Here is a 16,242-nt window from a genome sequence, read left to right as displayed (position 1 = left end):
TTTGGTCCAAAATAAAGGCTCAAAACTTCAAAGTTATCAGTTCTGAAAACAGATTTGACAGCAACGATCCTCATGACATCCGTGACAACAAATCCTAAAGGCACGAAGTCAGATTATAGCTTTACGACAATAAAGTTTCGAAATGTGAGACAAAAAGAGTTTTGAGTCAATTTTTCAGATCCTGGACAACTGAATCGCAATCAGAGTTTACTGACAGAGGTTTTAGACTCAGGGGAACATAAGGAACATAACCCAAGCGAGAAATCAGAGAAATCGGACAATTTTAGAAAAAGCTCAAAACTTAGAGCACAGAAACGACTTCAGAAACGCAACAGAAACAACAATCAGAGGTAGGAATCGTGTTAGTTACCTTGATACCTAGAAGTAGGGACGAACTGCACGAAGATTGGTCAAGTTTTCGCGGAAATCCCCTCCCCCCTTGCTCTCCACGAAATCAGCCACAAATGGAGGAAAATGGAAGATATTTTGCTTTTTCGCCTATTTATAGGCGGGCGAAATCGCGGGAAAATGAAAATTTCGCGATTCCGATTTTTGCAGCACGTTCACCGAGGAATTCTAAGAGAGATTCTAGCGTCAGAATTCCAGAACTCAAAACAAATATCTAAGATATGGGAAAAACGATATCGAAAATCTCAAAAGCGGTGTAAGTTAAATCTGTCCCGAAAAACCACTTTTTGCTGTGATCGCCGGACGACAAAACTTCCTTCTGAAAAAAGATTGGAAACGTCGAAACAAATCTGGCAACGCGGACGGAATCTTCGTTAGAAGTCCCGAATAGAAAAAGTCTTCATCCATTGCTCGAAAATAGGGTTTCGAAGCAAAGAAATTAGCGTCGGCGGACATCCGAAAAGTGAAACCTATCGTGCGTACAGTCCAGAGTTCCGAAATGAAACGCTGGTCGATGGAAAAATAAAGAGAATCTTTAAATTTTCCGAGAGTTCGAAATCTCACTCAAAACGTTGCTTTAAGAGCGAAATAGCCTATTCTGGACACGCTCGCCATAAGGCAGGTGTGCAGACAACTCGCACTAATTCCTACAGCGACTACGCAACATACCTCAAGCAATTCCTGAACTTTCTTCTTCATTGATCTTTCTCAAACAACAAACTCCTGTCACGTTTACACTGATTCTACACGTGAGTCGGAACTTAACTGGTTCTGCAAATCCAGGTCTTACATACAACATCAGGCATAAGAGAATCAATATTGTAAGACCCAAGATTTTAAGCTTAGGATCGGTGGAAGAGATTTCCATTTACGATTAGGGTTAATGTATTGTGAAGGGAAACCTGAACTAGAGTTTACCAAATGAAATAAATTTATGAAGGAGAAAGTTCAGGAAAAGTCAAAGGATTACATCATGATCGATAAAAGTTATAGTACGATCGTTATACGCTTAACCTAGGTCAGAAACCCTAGTATATAGCTAATTTTCACTTTTAGGCACGACGGAAGTTAATTCCAAAAATCTTCAGAGAAATGTTAGAACTTCTCTTTTTCCATATATCACAATCGTTTCGAGGCGAAACTCTAGGATCTACGAACGTCCGATTCCAATCATCGGAAGTTTGCCGAAACCGAATCCCTGGTATTTCAAAACCCTAGAATTTCTCGACAATGAAGACTTTATCTATTCAGAGCTTCAAATGGATATTCTACACGCGTACACCCATTTCTCTTGATGATTTCAATCTTTCTTCAGAAGGAAGTTTTCCATTCCGACATTCGATGCAAAAAGCAACTTATCGGGTAAAATAATTTTACACCGACTTTGCACCGACTTTGCATTAGTTGCCAAAAATACAAGGAGACATCTTCTTAGCTTAGGAATTCTTTTGCCAAAACCTATCTTAGAATTCATGGAGAATGATGCCGGAAAAATCAGATTCGCGAAACTTTCATTTTCCCGCGAATTACCATTTTCTATATATAGCAAGCAAGTGAGAAAAAAACACAAAACTCCTCCATTTTCCCTCTCAAGGCCGCGAGTTCATCAAGGAAGAAGGAGAAGAAGATTTTGTTCAATCCTTGCTTGATCGTTGATTAATCAGTTGCTGCTTCAAGGTTTCGAGGTATAGTCGCTAATCCTTACCTCCGATCGCTTTTTCCATAGCTTTTCTGTAGAGTTTTCTGAGCTGATAGTTTATGGGTTTTTGCAAAACTATCCCGAATCTTTCATTTCTGATTTTAAACCTCTTCTATATGTGCCCAAGATCACTTCTGCCGGATTAGATTTTCCGTTATGTCGCCGGAATTCCGTCGGAAACAATTTGAGCCTAAAATACCCATTTTTGGAGTTTTTGGAGTAAAGCTTCAACCTTTAGGCTGAAAACTATCGCCTTAGCTTAGTGCTAGTAGGATTAGTTGGCATAAACGTCGTTGGTGACGTCCCTGCAAAATTTGGTTTTTGGGATTTCAGTTTTGAAATTTCTAAGTTAAAAATCATGACCAAAATACCCCTGCGACAGTTTTTGATCCGATAATTTTTCCGAGTTCAGAATACCCTTAGTTACGGCTTATGAAAGCATAGGAACCAAGTTTGATCGAAGAAAAATCGAGCCCCATAATTAACCAAAGTGGTCGAGCCCTATTAGAGGGGGAGGAGGAAATTTCCTTTTCCGAAAACTTGTCCTTTCGCGCTAGTTTATCGTACCTTAGGGTATAGATTACTTCGAGTAACCTTAGTAAGTATCGATAGCTTAGTTTCCGATAGATTCTGATAGTATTCTGTGATTTTATTGTAAAGGTGCTTTCGAGGATTTCCCCGAGGACCAACACTTTGAGTGCGAGGAAGCACTAGTTGATCATTCTGGAGAACTTTCAGGTGAGGGCTTCTCACTGAATCTCTAGTTAATGCTTAGGGTCGATGTTTCGACATTGTTTACTGTTTATGCACTGGAATTGTGTGTGATTGGAAATTGTTTTCTGAGGCTTCGGCTGACAATGTAGATGATTCATCTACTGAATGTTTTTGAGATTGTCTTACATGCTATGTGCTATGTGGGTAATCTAGGATGTGTGGTGCATGCTTTATATGCTAAGTGCTAAGTGTTTATGATGCGATTTATTGATATATGACATGTTGTTGATTGTGATGATTTAAATATGTTCTGTACTGGAATCTGAGATTCTGAATGGTGAGAATAGCGGGCAGGTCATGCCGATTTTATTTTGAGAGTTTGGAGAAAGTTTGATAGGACGATCGAGGTTCGGGCCTTAATTTTGTTTAGTGGATCGAGACCTCCTCTGGAAGCGACTTGGGATTGGGAGATCCTGCAAATGTATAAGACTTGCGATAAGACAAAAGGGAATCTATTTTATAAAGAAAATTCATAAGACCTTAAATAACCTCAAAATCTTTAAGTAATGATAACAACCTCGAAGGAAGGCATTGGAAGTCAAATCATAGTTTTGGAAAAGCGAGGAGTGTCGTCGGATCCAAGTGTTGAGGAGTTTGGTAAGTTCTGAGTATGTTGGTACTCCTTCGCTCGTTGAGCAGTTTGATAGCCATCCAAGGGATGAGCCGAGAAGCTTCACTGAGGCGTGAGACCTTGTGAATGCGTGATACTCCACTGAGGCGTGAGACCTTGTGGAAAGCATGGACCTTCACTGAGGCGTGAGACCTCGTGAACGGCATGAAGCTTCACTGAGGCGTGAGACCTTGTGAATGCGGGATACTCCACTGAGGCGTGAGACCTTGTGGAAAGCATGGAACTCCACTGAGGCGTGAGACCTTGTGAGAGCATGATGACCCGAAGAGTCATCGTGAGTGGTTGCACTCATTTTATGATTATTGTATTTTGTCGCAGAATCGACTTTACCTTAGGGTAAGCTTTTAGAAACTTTAATTTACCTAGAACACGTGGCGACGTGTCGAGTGAGATCGGAGACGTTGGTTGACTAATCATCCTGCATTCATGCAACATTAATGGGGTATTAACACAGGACGTACTCTGGACCTCGTCGGATTCCAAAATGGTCATAAGACCCGGATTTCCGTGAAAGAGCGTTTGTAAACGTCTCTTGTAGCAGACCGAAATGGCAGACCTACGGGTTACGGCTGATCTGGCTACCTTGGTTTGGTGTAAGAGACACGCGGGCAGAAATGGTCCCACCGTTGCTGGTGCTAGGATTGACCCGTTTGATGTCCATCCCAGAGGCACGCGAGCGGAAATGGTCCCACCGTTGCTGGTGCTAGGATTGACTTGTTGTTGTCCATACCTTTGTGTGGTGTAAGAGGCACGCGGGCAGAAATGGTCCCACCGTTGCTGGTGCTAGGATTGATCCGTTTGATGCCCATCCGTTCCGGATTGCATATTGGTTGACTGGGTTAACCTGCATATCATTTCATGCAACATGCATACTGACATAGTTAATGAGTGTGTTTGATACTTGTTAGTTCTACTTGATGCATGTTAACTGTGATTTACAGTCGTTATATTCTTTGTGGAAATATGCAACCCTAGGATGTTATCCCTAGTTATAAGCCTAAGTGGCTATTATCTTATTTATATCTATTGGTGCTATTATTTACATAATTCTTTGGAGTTGACCCTCGCGTCTTCTGTGTGTGCTTTGGCGGACAAACGCCCTTTGTCAGATGTCTTTGGCGGGCTGGTTCATGACGGTTCACCCTTCGGGGGAAACTAGAGTGGAGATGCTGGAACAGGAGCGCATCGCGGTAGCGAGAGGAGGACGGATGGTATACATAGACTAGGTCGTTCTGGATTCAGATTCGGGCGACGATCATGCTAGCATGTAGGTTTAGTGCTGGTGTGAGCTCCTCGAGATGGGATTAGTGTAGGAGTAGAGTCTTAGCTCTGAACATCATTTGTTTTCTTTGGGGACAAGGTAGTTTCCCACCTATAGCTTTTTGTGTGGTTCTTTACGAGAATCACAGAGAGTTGGTTGGACTTAGGAGGTCTTGCTTCAGGCCGATGGGCCAGCTTATTCTCAGTTTTGAGGGATGGTGTTGCGGACACTTGACCTTTCTTGTGGATTGTACCTTTTGCCTTCGGGCGTTACACTTTTCTTTCCGTCACTGGAGGTTTACTCGTGACGAGGTTACTACTACAGCGGGGGCTGTTTATATATTGTATATTAGTTCTGATTTTTGTTATTGTTGGGTTTTATTTAATTCCGTCTTGTCTTAGTTATTATTATCGAAAAAAAAAATATTCACGTTTTTCCGCATTAAGTTTACTTTTGGTTACTAAAGTGACGCCACCGAAATCGGGGTGTTACATTGTGGTATCAGAGCACGGTCGAGTCTTTCGGGAGTTGTTGGGGAATAGGTCTTCTGTGCTAGGTTGTGTGACTCTGCAAAGAGTGAAAATTGATTGTCTGCAAGCGATTTTTCGCTTAAAAATTGATTGAAGTTATTGCTTAATCATATTGTATAGTTATGGAAATGCTATCTTATGATGAGTACTAACTGTTTGTTTAACTTAACAGAACATGGTGAATACTAATCAGCTAGCTGAGATGATGGCCACTATGGCCCAAGCGGTAACAGCGCAGGCAAATGATAATGCGATGAGGCGTGCTGCTGAGGAGGCACGTGATCAGCATCAGCGCCAGAGGGAAGTCACTCTGGACCAGAACAAAGGCCTCAATGATTTCAGGAGGCAAAACCCACCAAAGTTCTCTGGTGGTACTGACCCAGACGCAGCGGATCTCTGGATCCAGGAAATCGAGAAAATTTTCGGCGTATTGCAGACTGTTGAAGGTGCCAAGGTGGGCATGGCAACTTACCTGCTGTTGGGGGATGCTGAGTACTGGTGGAGAGGCACCAGGGGGATCATGGAAGCCAACCATGAAGAGATTAACTGGAACTCGTTCCGGACCGCATTCTTGGAAAAGTATTTTCCAACAAGTGCTCGGGATGAGAGGGAGGCACAGTTTCTGACACTCCGTCAGGGAGGTATGTCGGTACCAGAATTTGCTTCCAAGCTGGAATCTTTGGCGAAGCATTTTCAATTCTTTCATGACCATGTGAATGAGCGCTACATGTGCAAGCGCTTTGTGAATGGACTGAGGCCTGATATTGAGGACTCAGTGAGGCCATTAGGAATCATGCGTTTTCAGTCGTTGGTGGAGAAAGCCACGGAAGTGGAGCTGATGAAGAATAGGAGGTTGAACCGTGTTGGAACTGGAGGGCCGATGAGGTCGGGCTCTCAAAATTTTCAAAGCCAAGGAAAATTTCAGAGCAGGAGGCCATATCAACGTCCTGCTGGAGAAGGGTTTACTTCAGGATCTTACAGACCCATGACGGGTACTGCTGGTGGTTCTGGAGATCGGACTTTGAACAGGGAGATGACCTGTTTCAGATGTGGGAAGCCGGGGCACTATGTTAATGCTTGTCCCGACACAAGGCCCAAATGCTTTAATTGTAACAGAATGGGGCATAATGCCGGTCAGTGCAGAGCACCCAAGACGGAGCCAACCCTGAACACTGCTCGTGGAAAGCGTCCTGCTACTAAGGCAAGAGTCTACACCATGGACGGTGAGAGAGCTGAGGGGTTTGTCAAAGGAGAGCGCAAAAACGATGGTAACTTTCTAACCATTCTTTCTCATTCTATTATAATATGTTCCACTACTCTCGTAGCGTGTGCAAACACACCAAACTTACATATACTGTCTGAGCTTTAACCTTATAGTTAGTACATCTATTAAGACTTTACTCAGTTATTGCTCGTATTTTAACTATAGAAGTACACGAGGTTTAGGATAACATGCTAAGCCTAGGAAGTAGTCTTCCACCGATACGTTTAAACGGAAGTATATTGTGGAGCCGACACAAGCTATTGAGCTGTATGACAGTAAGTTGAAGGATGAGATGACGAAATGACTGGTTAAGTCCCTTGAGGTATAGTTATGATTTGATCTTCTAGAGGTTAAGTCTTGATCTGTGTACAGGGTTTTAGGATTTCAATAAGTCGAAATTGGTTTGAGTGAGGAATGTTTTGAGGACGAAGACGACAATAATGGATTGTGGGATATTAAGAAGATGATTAGCTTATGAGTGGTCAATGAATTGATGATTAAGGGGATGAGTCTCGTCATGCACGAGGTAGTAAGACTCAAGTCGAGTTTTAAACTTGAACGGTGACTAAGTAGAAGATTGATTTCATGGTGCGAGCGATGATAATCACGAAGTTGGAAGTGACGTTAATGGAATATTAGATTCCAACGCAGTATTTCGTCTAGAAGTTATCAAGCGACCGAGTTGAGTTTGGATCATGAGTGAACATCACGAGGACAAGTTGAGCATTCACTCCGGAACATAGAGATGTACCGAGATCCTAATCAGCATTTTGGACGAACAAAAGCAAAGGAACAAGTGGTTAAGGTTGTGCGATTGCACGAATGCCAACAAATATTATTTCCAACGGAGAACCGATTCAAGGGGTCGAACCGGACAACAGAGAGTTGGAAGACGATATGTCTTTTGAGACGCCGTCGATCAACATTGGGGCTAGAAGAGTGAAACAAATCAAAGGGAAAGCAGAGTGCTTTAGTGAAAGTTATTCGGAACAAAGACACGGACGGTGCTATAGGGAATTGGAGGAAAAGATCAAGGGAACAATATTCAGAACTTTTGCTGGACCTTAAGTTTCGAGGACGAAACTTTCTTTTTGGAGGGTAGTAATGTAAGACCCAAGATTTTAAGCTTAGGATCGGTGGAAGAGATTTCCATTTACGATTAGGGTTAATGTATTGTGAAGGGAAACCTGAACTAGAGTTTACCAAATGAAATAAATTTATGAAGGAGAAAGTTCAGGAAAAGTCAAAGGATTACATCATGATCGATAAAAGTTATAGTACGATCGTTATACGCTTAACCTAGGTCAGAAACCCTAGTATATAGCTAATTTTCACTTTTAGGCACGACGGAAGTTAATTCCAAAAATCTTCAGAGAAATGTTAGAACTTCTCTTTTTCCATATATCACAATCATTTCGAGGCGAAACTCTAGGATCTACGAACGTCCGATTCCAATCATCGGAAGTTTGCCGAAACCGAATCCCTGGTATTTCAAAACCCTAGAATTTCTCGACAATGAAGACTTTATCTATTCAGAGCTTCAAATGGATATTCTACACGCGTACACCCATTTCTCTTGATGATTTCAATCTTTCTTCAGAAGGAAGTTTTCCATTCCGACATTCGATGCAAAAAGCAACTTATCGGGTAAAATAATTTTACACCGACTTTGCACCGACTTTGCATTAGTTGCCAAAAATACAAGGAGACATCTTCTTAGCTTAGGAATTCTTTTGCCAAAACCTATCTTAGAATTCATGGAGAATGATGCCGGAAAAATCAGATTCGCGAAACTTTCATTTTCCCGCGAATTACCATTTTCTATATATAGCAAGCAAGTGAGAAAAAAACACAAAACTCCTCCATTTTCCCTCTCAAGGCCGCGAGTTCATCAAGGAAGAAGGAGAAGAAGATTTTGTTCAATCCTTGCTTGATCGTTGATTAATCAGTTGCTGCTTCAAGGTTTCGAGGTATAGTCGCTAATCCTTACCTCCGATCGCTTTTTCCATAGCTTTTCTGTAGAGTTTTCTGAGCTGATAGTTTATGGGTTTTTGCAAAACTATCCCGAATCTTTCATTTCTGATTTTAAACCTCTTCTATATGTGCCCAAGATCACTTCTGCCGGATTAGATTTTCCGTTATGTCGCCGGAATTCCGTCGGAATCAATTTGAGCCTAAAATACCCATTTTTGGAGTTTTTGGAGTAAAGCTTCAACCTTTAGGCTGAAAACTATCGCCTTAGCTTAGTGCTAGTAGGATTAGTTGGCATAAACGTCGTTGGTGACGTCCCTGCAAAATTTGGTTTTTGGGATTTCAGTTTTGAAATTTCTAAGTTAAAAATCATGACCAAAATACCCCTGCGACAGTTTTTGATCCGATAATTTTTCCGAGTTCAGAATACCCTTAGTTACGGCTTATGAAAGCATAGGAACCAAGTTTGATCGAAGAAAAATCGAGCCCCATAATTAACCAAAGTGGCCGAGCCCTATTAGAGGGGGAGGAGGAAATTTCCTTTTCCGAAAACTTGTCCTTTCGCGCTAGTTTATCGTACCTTAGGGTATAGATTACTTCGAGTAACCTTAGTAAGTATCGATAGCTTAGTTTCCGATAGATTCTGATAGTATTCTGTGATTTTATTGTAAAGGTGCTTTCGAGGATTTCCCCGAGGACCAACACTTTGAGTGCGAGGAAGCACTAGTTGATCATTCTGGAGAACTTTCAGGTGAGGGCTTCTCACTGAATCTCTAGTTAATGCTTAGGGTCGATGTTTCGACATTGTTTACTGTTTATGCACTGGAATTGTGTGTGATTGGAAATTGTTTTCTGAGGCTTCGGCTGACAATGTAGATGATTCATCTACTGAATGTTTTTGAGATTGTCTTACATGCTATGTGCTATGTGGGTAATCTAGGATGTGTGGTGCATGCTTTATATGCTAAGTGCTAAGTGTTTATGATGCGATTTATTGATATATGACATGTTGTTGATTGTGATGATTTAAATATGTTCTGTACTGGAATCTGAGATTCTGAATGGTGAGAATAGCGGGCAGGTCATGCCGATTTTATTTTGAGAGTTTGGAGAAAGTTTGATAGGACGAACGAGGTTCGGGCCTTAATTTTGTTTAGTGGATCGAGACCTCCTCTGGAAGCGACTTGGGATTGGGAGATCCTGCAAATGTATAAGACTTGCGATAAGACAAAAGGGAATCTATTTTATAAAGAAAATTCATAAGACCTTAAATAACCTCAAAATCTTTAAGTAATGATAACAACCTCGAAGGAAGGCATTGGAAGTCAAATCATAGTTTTGGAAAAGCGAGGAGTGTCGTCGGATCCAAGTGTTGAGGAGTTTGGTAAGTTCTGAGTATGTTGGTACTCCTTCGCTCGTTGAGCAGTTTGATAGCCATCCAAGGGATGAGCCGAGAAGCTTCACTGAGGCGTGAGACCTTGTGAATGCGTGATACTCCACTGAGGCGTGAGACCTTGTGGAAAGCATGGACCTTCACTGAGGCGTGAGACCTCGTGAACGGCATGAAGCTTCACTGAGGCGTGAGACCTTGTGAATGCGGGATACTCCACTGAGGCGTGAGACCTTGTGGAAAGCATGGAACTCCACTGAGGCGTGAGACCTTGTGAGAGCATGATGACCCGAAGAGTCATCGTGAGTGGTTGCACTCATTTTATGATTATTGTATTTTGTCGCAGAATCGACTTTACCTTAGGGTAAGCTTTTAGAAACTTTAATTTACCTAGAACACGTGGCGACGTGTCGAGTGAGATCGGAGACGTTGGTTGACTAATCATCCTGCATTCATGCAACATTAATGGGGTATTAACACAGGACGTACTCTGGACCTCGTCGGATTCCAAAATGGTCATAAGACCCGGATTTCCGTGAAAGAGCGTTTGTAAACGTCTCTTGTAGCAGACCGAAATGGCAGACCTACGGGTTACGGCTGATCTGGCTACCTTGGTTTGGTGTAAGAGACACGCGGGCAGAAATGGTCCCACCGTTGCTGGTGCTAGGATTGACCCGTTTGATGTCCATCCCAGAGGCACGCGAGCGGAAATGGTCCCACCGTTGCTGGTGCTAGGATTGACTTGTTGTTGTCCATACCTTTGTGTGGTGTAAGAGGCACGCGGGCAGAAATGGTCCCACCGTTGCTGGTGCTAGGATTGATCCGTTTGATGCCCATCCGTTCCGGATTGCATATTGGTTGACTGGGTTAACCTGCATATCATTTCATGCAACATGCATACTGACATAGTTAATGAGTGTGTTTGATACTTGTTAGTTCTACTTGATGCATGTTAACTGTGATTTACAGTCGTTATATTCTTTGTGGAAATATGCAACCCTAGGATGTTATCCCTAGTTATAAGCCTAAGTGGCTATTATCTTATTTATATCTATTGGTGCTATTATTTACATAATTCTTTGGAGTTGACCCTCGCGTCTTCTGTGTGTGCTTTGGCGGACAAACGCCCTTTGTCAGATGTCTTTGGCGGGCTGGTTCATGACGGTTCACCCTTCGGGGGAAACTAGAGTGGAGATGCTGGAACAGGAGCGCATCGCGGTAGCGAGAGGAGGACGGATGGTGTACATAGACTAGGTCGTTCTGGATTCAGATTCGGGCGACGATCATGCTAGCATGTAGGTTTAGTGCTGGTGTGAGCTCCTCGAGATGGGATTAGTGTAGGAGTAGAGTCTTAGCTCTGAACATCATTTGTTTTCTTTGGGGACAGGGTAGTTTCCCACCTATAGCTTTTTGTGTGGTTCTTTACGAGAATCACAGAGAGTTGGTTGGACTTAGGAGGTCTTGCTTCAGGCCGATGGGCCAGCTTATTCTCAGTTTTGAGGGATGGTGTTGCGGACACTTGACCTTTCTTGTGGATTGTACCTTTTGCCTTCGGGCGTTACACTTTTCTTTCCGTCACTGGAGGTTTACTCGTGACGAGGTTACTACTACAGCGGGGGCTGTTTATATATTGTATATTAGTTCTGATTTTTGTTATTGTTGGGTTTTATTTAATTCCGTCTTGTCTTAGTTATTATTATCGAAAAAAAAAATATTCACGTTTTTCCGCATTAAGTTTACTTTTGGTTACTAAAGTGACGCCACCGAAATCGGGGTGTTACAAATATTATCAGATGCAAGGGCAGGCTCGGCTACATCAAGCTCAAGAAATTTTGCATGCATAGACTCCACAATTTTATTACCTCTATTAGGACAAAAGAACCTGTAACCTTTAGTGCGATGTGGATATCCAATGAAAAACAACGACAAGTTTTGGGATCAGTATTTTTCTCAAAAGGATTATATATTTTAACCTCTGATGGGTAGCCCCAAACTCGAAAATGGTTCAAATTTGGTTTTGTATTGGTCCAAAGCTCAAAAGGTGTTTTTGGAACTGATTTACTAGGTACTATGTTTAGTATCTAGAGCGCTATTTTCAAAGCTTCACCCCACAAGAATTCTGGTAAGTTACTCCTACTCATCATGCTTCTCATTATATCTTTAAGTGTGCAGTTTCGCCTTTCGGCTACACCATTTTGTTCAGGACTACCAGGCAGGTGTATTGCGGAACATTTCCACAATCCTGCAAGTATTTAGCAAAATGCCCCATATGTTTCCCAGTAGAATCATACCTACCATAATACTCTCGACCACGGTCAGACCTCACAGTCTTAATCACTTTTCCTACTTGCTTTTCAACCTCAGTTTAAAAAATTTTGAACTTCTCAAGTGCTTCAGAGTTTTCCTTAATCAAATAAAGATAGCCATAACGGGAAAAATCATCAATGAAAGTGATAAACAATTTATTACCACAAACAGTAGGGAAAAGAGGTCCACTAATATCTGCATGAATTATTTCCAAAAGATCTGAACTTCTAGTTGAACCCTTCTTTTTTGTCTTAGTAAATTTTCCTCTAATACAATCCACACAAGTCCCTAAATCATTAAAATCTAAGGAAGGTAAAACATCATCTCTAATCAATCTTTCAACTCTCTCCTTAGAGATATGACCTAAACGCTTGTGCCACAATAAAGAGGTTTTTCCCTAATTTTAGACCTTTTAGCAATGGAGCTCTCAACATTCAAAGATGAGGAAACATTATCAAAATCCAAAGATAACTTATATAAACCATCCAACAAAATAGCATTGCCAATAACTTCAGAATTCAACATCAAACTTATTTTTCCACTAGAAATATTAAAATCAAATCCAAGCTTATCCAAACTAGATACTGAAATCAAATTCGTCCTAAAAGAAGGTACATGAAATGTATCTTTCAAAACAAGTTCAAAACCAATTCCTAGGACTAAGCTAACTTCTCCCACTAGCTCCACTGCTACTTCAAGATCATTTCCTACCTTGAGCTTGCTTTCCCTCAAACTTGGTCTCCTCTGGTTTCGGAACCCCTGTAAAGACACAGCAATATGGGTTGTGGAACCACTTTCAAGCCACCCGGTATTAATGGGAACATCAACTAAGTTAGACTCAAAACAGACAAAAGCTAAATGATTACCTCTTGGTGTATTCTTTTTTTCTCTAACCAAGCTTTAAAAGAACGACAATCAACTTTCCTATGCCCCTTTTGTTTACACCAGAAGCACCAAGATGGGTTCTGGAAAGCAATATGATTAGGACCTCCTACATTTTTATTCTGACTGTTACTTGGTTTCCTCAAATCATGATTCCTATGAGAAGCACTAGGAGCATTTTTCTTATTTTTTTCAATTACTCTTACCAGAATGAGGTTTAACATGGTAAGTCAGAAGGGCTAATTCACTCTTTTCTTTCTTAAGTTTCTCTTCCTCAGCCACACACTTAGTAATAAGGTCATCAATATACCACTTTTCATCAAAGGTATTATAGGCAGTTTTAATTTATGTGAAATCAGGAGGTAGGTTGTTTAAGGCATGGCAAACAATGTAATTATCATTCAGGTCAATGCTTTGGGTTTTCAGTTTGGTTTGGACATGAACCATCATCAAAATGAACTCCCTTACACGCCCAGTGTTATCATATTTCATGTCAGTAAGTTGTTTCATTAAACATCCAGATTCAGCGTTATCAGATACCTGGAACCTTTCTCCTATAGCAGTAAGAAGATCTTTGGCATTATCCTTTTCAGGAAATCCACTAATCAAATGTTCAGAAATAGTCCTCTTGATAGCATACAGACTGAGGCGGTTTGACCTCTCCCACTTAGCTAATTTCTCCTTTTCATAAACGACAGGTTTGGTCTCAAGCAACGCAACATCAACGTCAGCAATCCCTAATGAAAACTCAAAGTCTTGCTTCCATTTCTTATAATTGGACCCAGCCAGGATCTCAATAGAAGCAGAACAGTTATTCAAAGAGAAGTTCACTGTTAAGACAAAACAGGAATGCATTAAAACAAATAATATGGGCAAGATATAGCTTTAATTAACACAAGCTATTATGATGAGGCCAACATCATTACGTATTCCCCTTTGGGCGGAATGCGCAAACCCAAGTCGCAACCAAGGTCAGAACCTCAAATGAGTTACTCAATGAGCATAAGCATTGGGTTCAAAAATCTATTTTCTTTGGACAGATAGATTCCCTAAACCAAAACACCTCCAATAACTTCATCCACAAATCTCAAAAATAAGCTACTCAGTGAGCATACATTGAGTACAAAATTTTATCTTCTTTGGACAGATAAATTTCTAGACCAATGTACCTCCAATAGCCATCCTCAATCACTACACACAATAACCCACCTTTGGGAGGACAATTGTACACAATGATGAAAGACAATCAAAAATTTCTTTTGCCCAAAATTCACGACTCAGCCATGAACTTAAACAATATAGCATTCCCAATCAGTTTTGTACTCAACAATTCAAGTAAATATGTATAACCAATTAAGAGGATATTATATAGTTACCCAGTAGCATACATAGATTATATATTTAATATGTAATATCATATTGTCAAAGGGTCACAACAAATATGAGTAAAACGTTGTTACTGGATATACCGAATACACAACTTTCAAATTATTCAATTCCATGGATGAAAATCTCAAATTGATCAATTCTTCGTTGTTATATATGACAATACCAATTTTGGTAAGGAATTTAGACATACATAGATGAAGACTGAAGAGTGAATATTTATTATAGAATTCAAGAATTATCTATAGAAGTAGTCTTCGGCCAAATTGAATTTGAGAAATTTTCATCAGTAAAAAATTCTAATTAAAGAAATTTGATACAGCTCTTCGGTAATTCGCATGGCATAATAATTAAAAGATACGTGCAGGAAAGATCGACAATAACCTAAAGAGGAGAAAACTAGACTAACCCAGGAACGCAGTATTAACACAAATAAATTGATTCACCGGATTATCTCCAACAATAAATAAAATGGTACTAACTCATATAATCATAGCTCTGATACCAAATGTAAGCTGAAAATTTCATGGAGCAATTATATGAAATTAGAACACCAACACTTACTTGTGAAGACATGATTTTTGGAGAAGAAGGATTGTTGTCCTTGATTTAATTCACCTGCAATGTTCAATGACCAGATATTCCTCCGTATCTCACACTCCCTTTAACAACTCTCAATGGGGCAAGCCGTGGAGCAGACAAATTTCTGATGTCGTGATTACAGAGGGACCTAGCCAAACATGTTATAACCCTAGTCCCTTCCCATTATGGGCCAAGGGTTATGGCCCACACTTTAACTGTAAGACCCAGGATTTTATAATTAAATAAATAATTAATTTCCAACTCACGCATAGGATTTTGTGTAAGCGTGAGGGGAACTTGACTTCTGTTTAATGTTTGGATTAGTGTTAGGAAGAAGAAATTTCAGGAAATGGTTAAGAATAGTTCTATAGTCGCTATAGGTTATAGCACGAGCTTATTCATTTCCACCTTAGGGCGAAAACGTTAGTAAAGGGCTAATTTGCTCTTAAAGCACTGTAGAAACGATACTAAAAAATATCCAGAGGAATATAAGAATTTCTCTTATTCCTTTCCACGACAAGTGTTTCGACATGAAACCCTGGAATGTACGAATGATCGATTTCGATTCTCGGAGGTTTGCCGAAACTGACAATGAAGACTTTTTCTATTCGAAGCTTCAAATGAAGATTCCACCCGCGTACACCTATTTCTTTCGATGTTTCCAATCTTTCTTCAGAAGGAAGTTTTGTCGTCCGACATCAACTGCAAAAAGTAACTTTTCGGGTTAAATCGATTAACGCCGTTAGTGAATCGCTTGTTTAAATTCCAAGAAACCTGTTTCGAGTTCTGAAATTCTGTCGCCGGATTCTAACTTATAATTCACAGAGGAATGTGCAGGAAAAATCAAAATCACGAAATATTCATTTTCCCGCGTTTTCCATTTCCTATAAATAGCTTGAAAAAAACAAAACAAAAAACATCACCACCAACACACACAACCCGCGGCCAAGGAGGAGAGAAAGGGAGGAGAGCTTTTCGCCGATTCTTGTCTGATCGTCGCTCTGTTCGTTGCTACGCGTAGGCCTCGAGGTACTGATGTTTTTCCTTACCTCTGATCGTAAATTCTGTCGCTTTTCTCTATGTCTTTCTGTGCTCAAAGTTTTGAGCTTTTTGTGAAACTGTCCAAATAACTTGATTTCTTTGTCTAAACTTATTCC

At 40.7% G+C, this 16,242-nt stretch overlaps 1 protein-coding gene across 1 annotated transcript; it reads right to left on the bottom strand.

The window, feature by feature from the left end:
* Positions 1–13,462: 13,462 nt before the first annotated feature.
* LOC130736006 (uncharacterized) lies at positions 13,463–14,299 on the bottom strand. The gene is made up of 2 exons (XM_057587869.1): positions 14,287–14,299; positions 13,463–13,947 (listed from the first exon to the last, which is right to left on the bottom strand). Exons 1-2 carry the CDS (start codon positions 14,297–14,299, stop codon positions 13,463–13,465), a joined length of 498 nt encoding a protein of 165 aa, XP_057443852.1.
* Positions 14,300–16,242: the final 1,943 nt, after the last annotated feature.

This window comes from Lotus japonicus, chromosome 1 (assembly GCF_012489685.1).
Source record: "Lotus japonicus ecotype B-129 chromosome 1, LjGifu_v1.2".
NCBI lineage: Eukaryota > Viridiplantae > Streptophyta > Magnoliopsida > Fabales > Fabaceae > Lotus > Lotus japonicus.
This window is presented reverse-complemented; position numbering and strand designations above follow the sequence as displayed.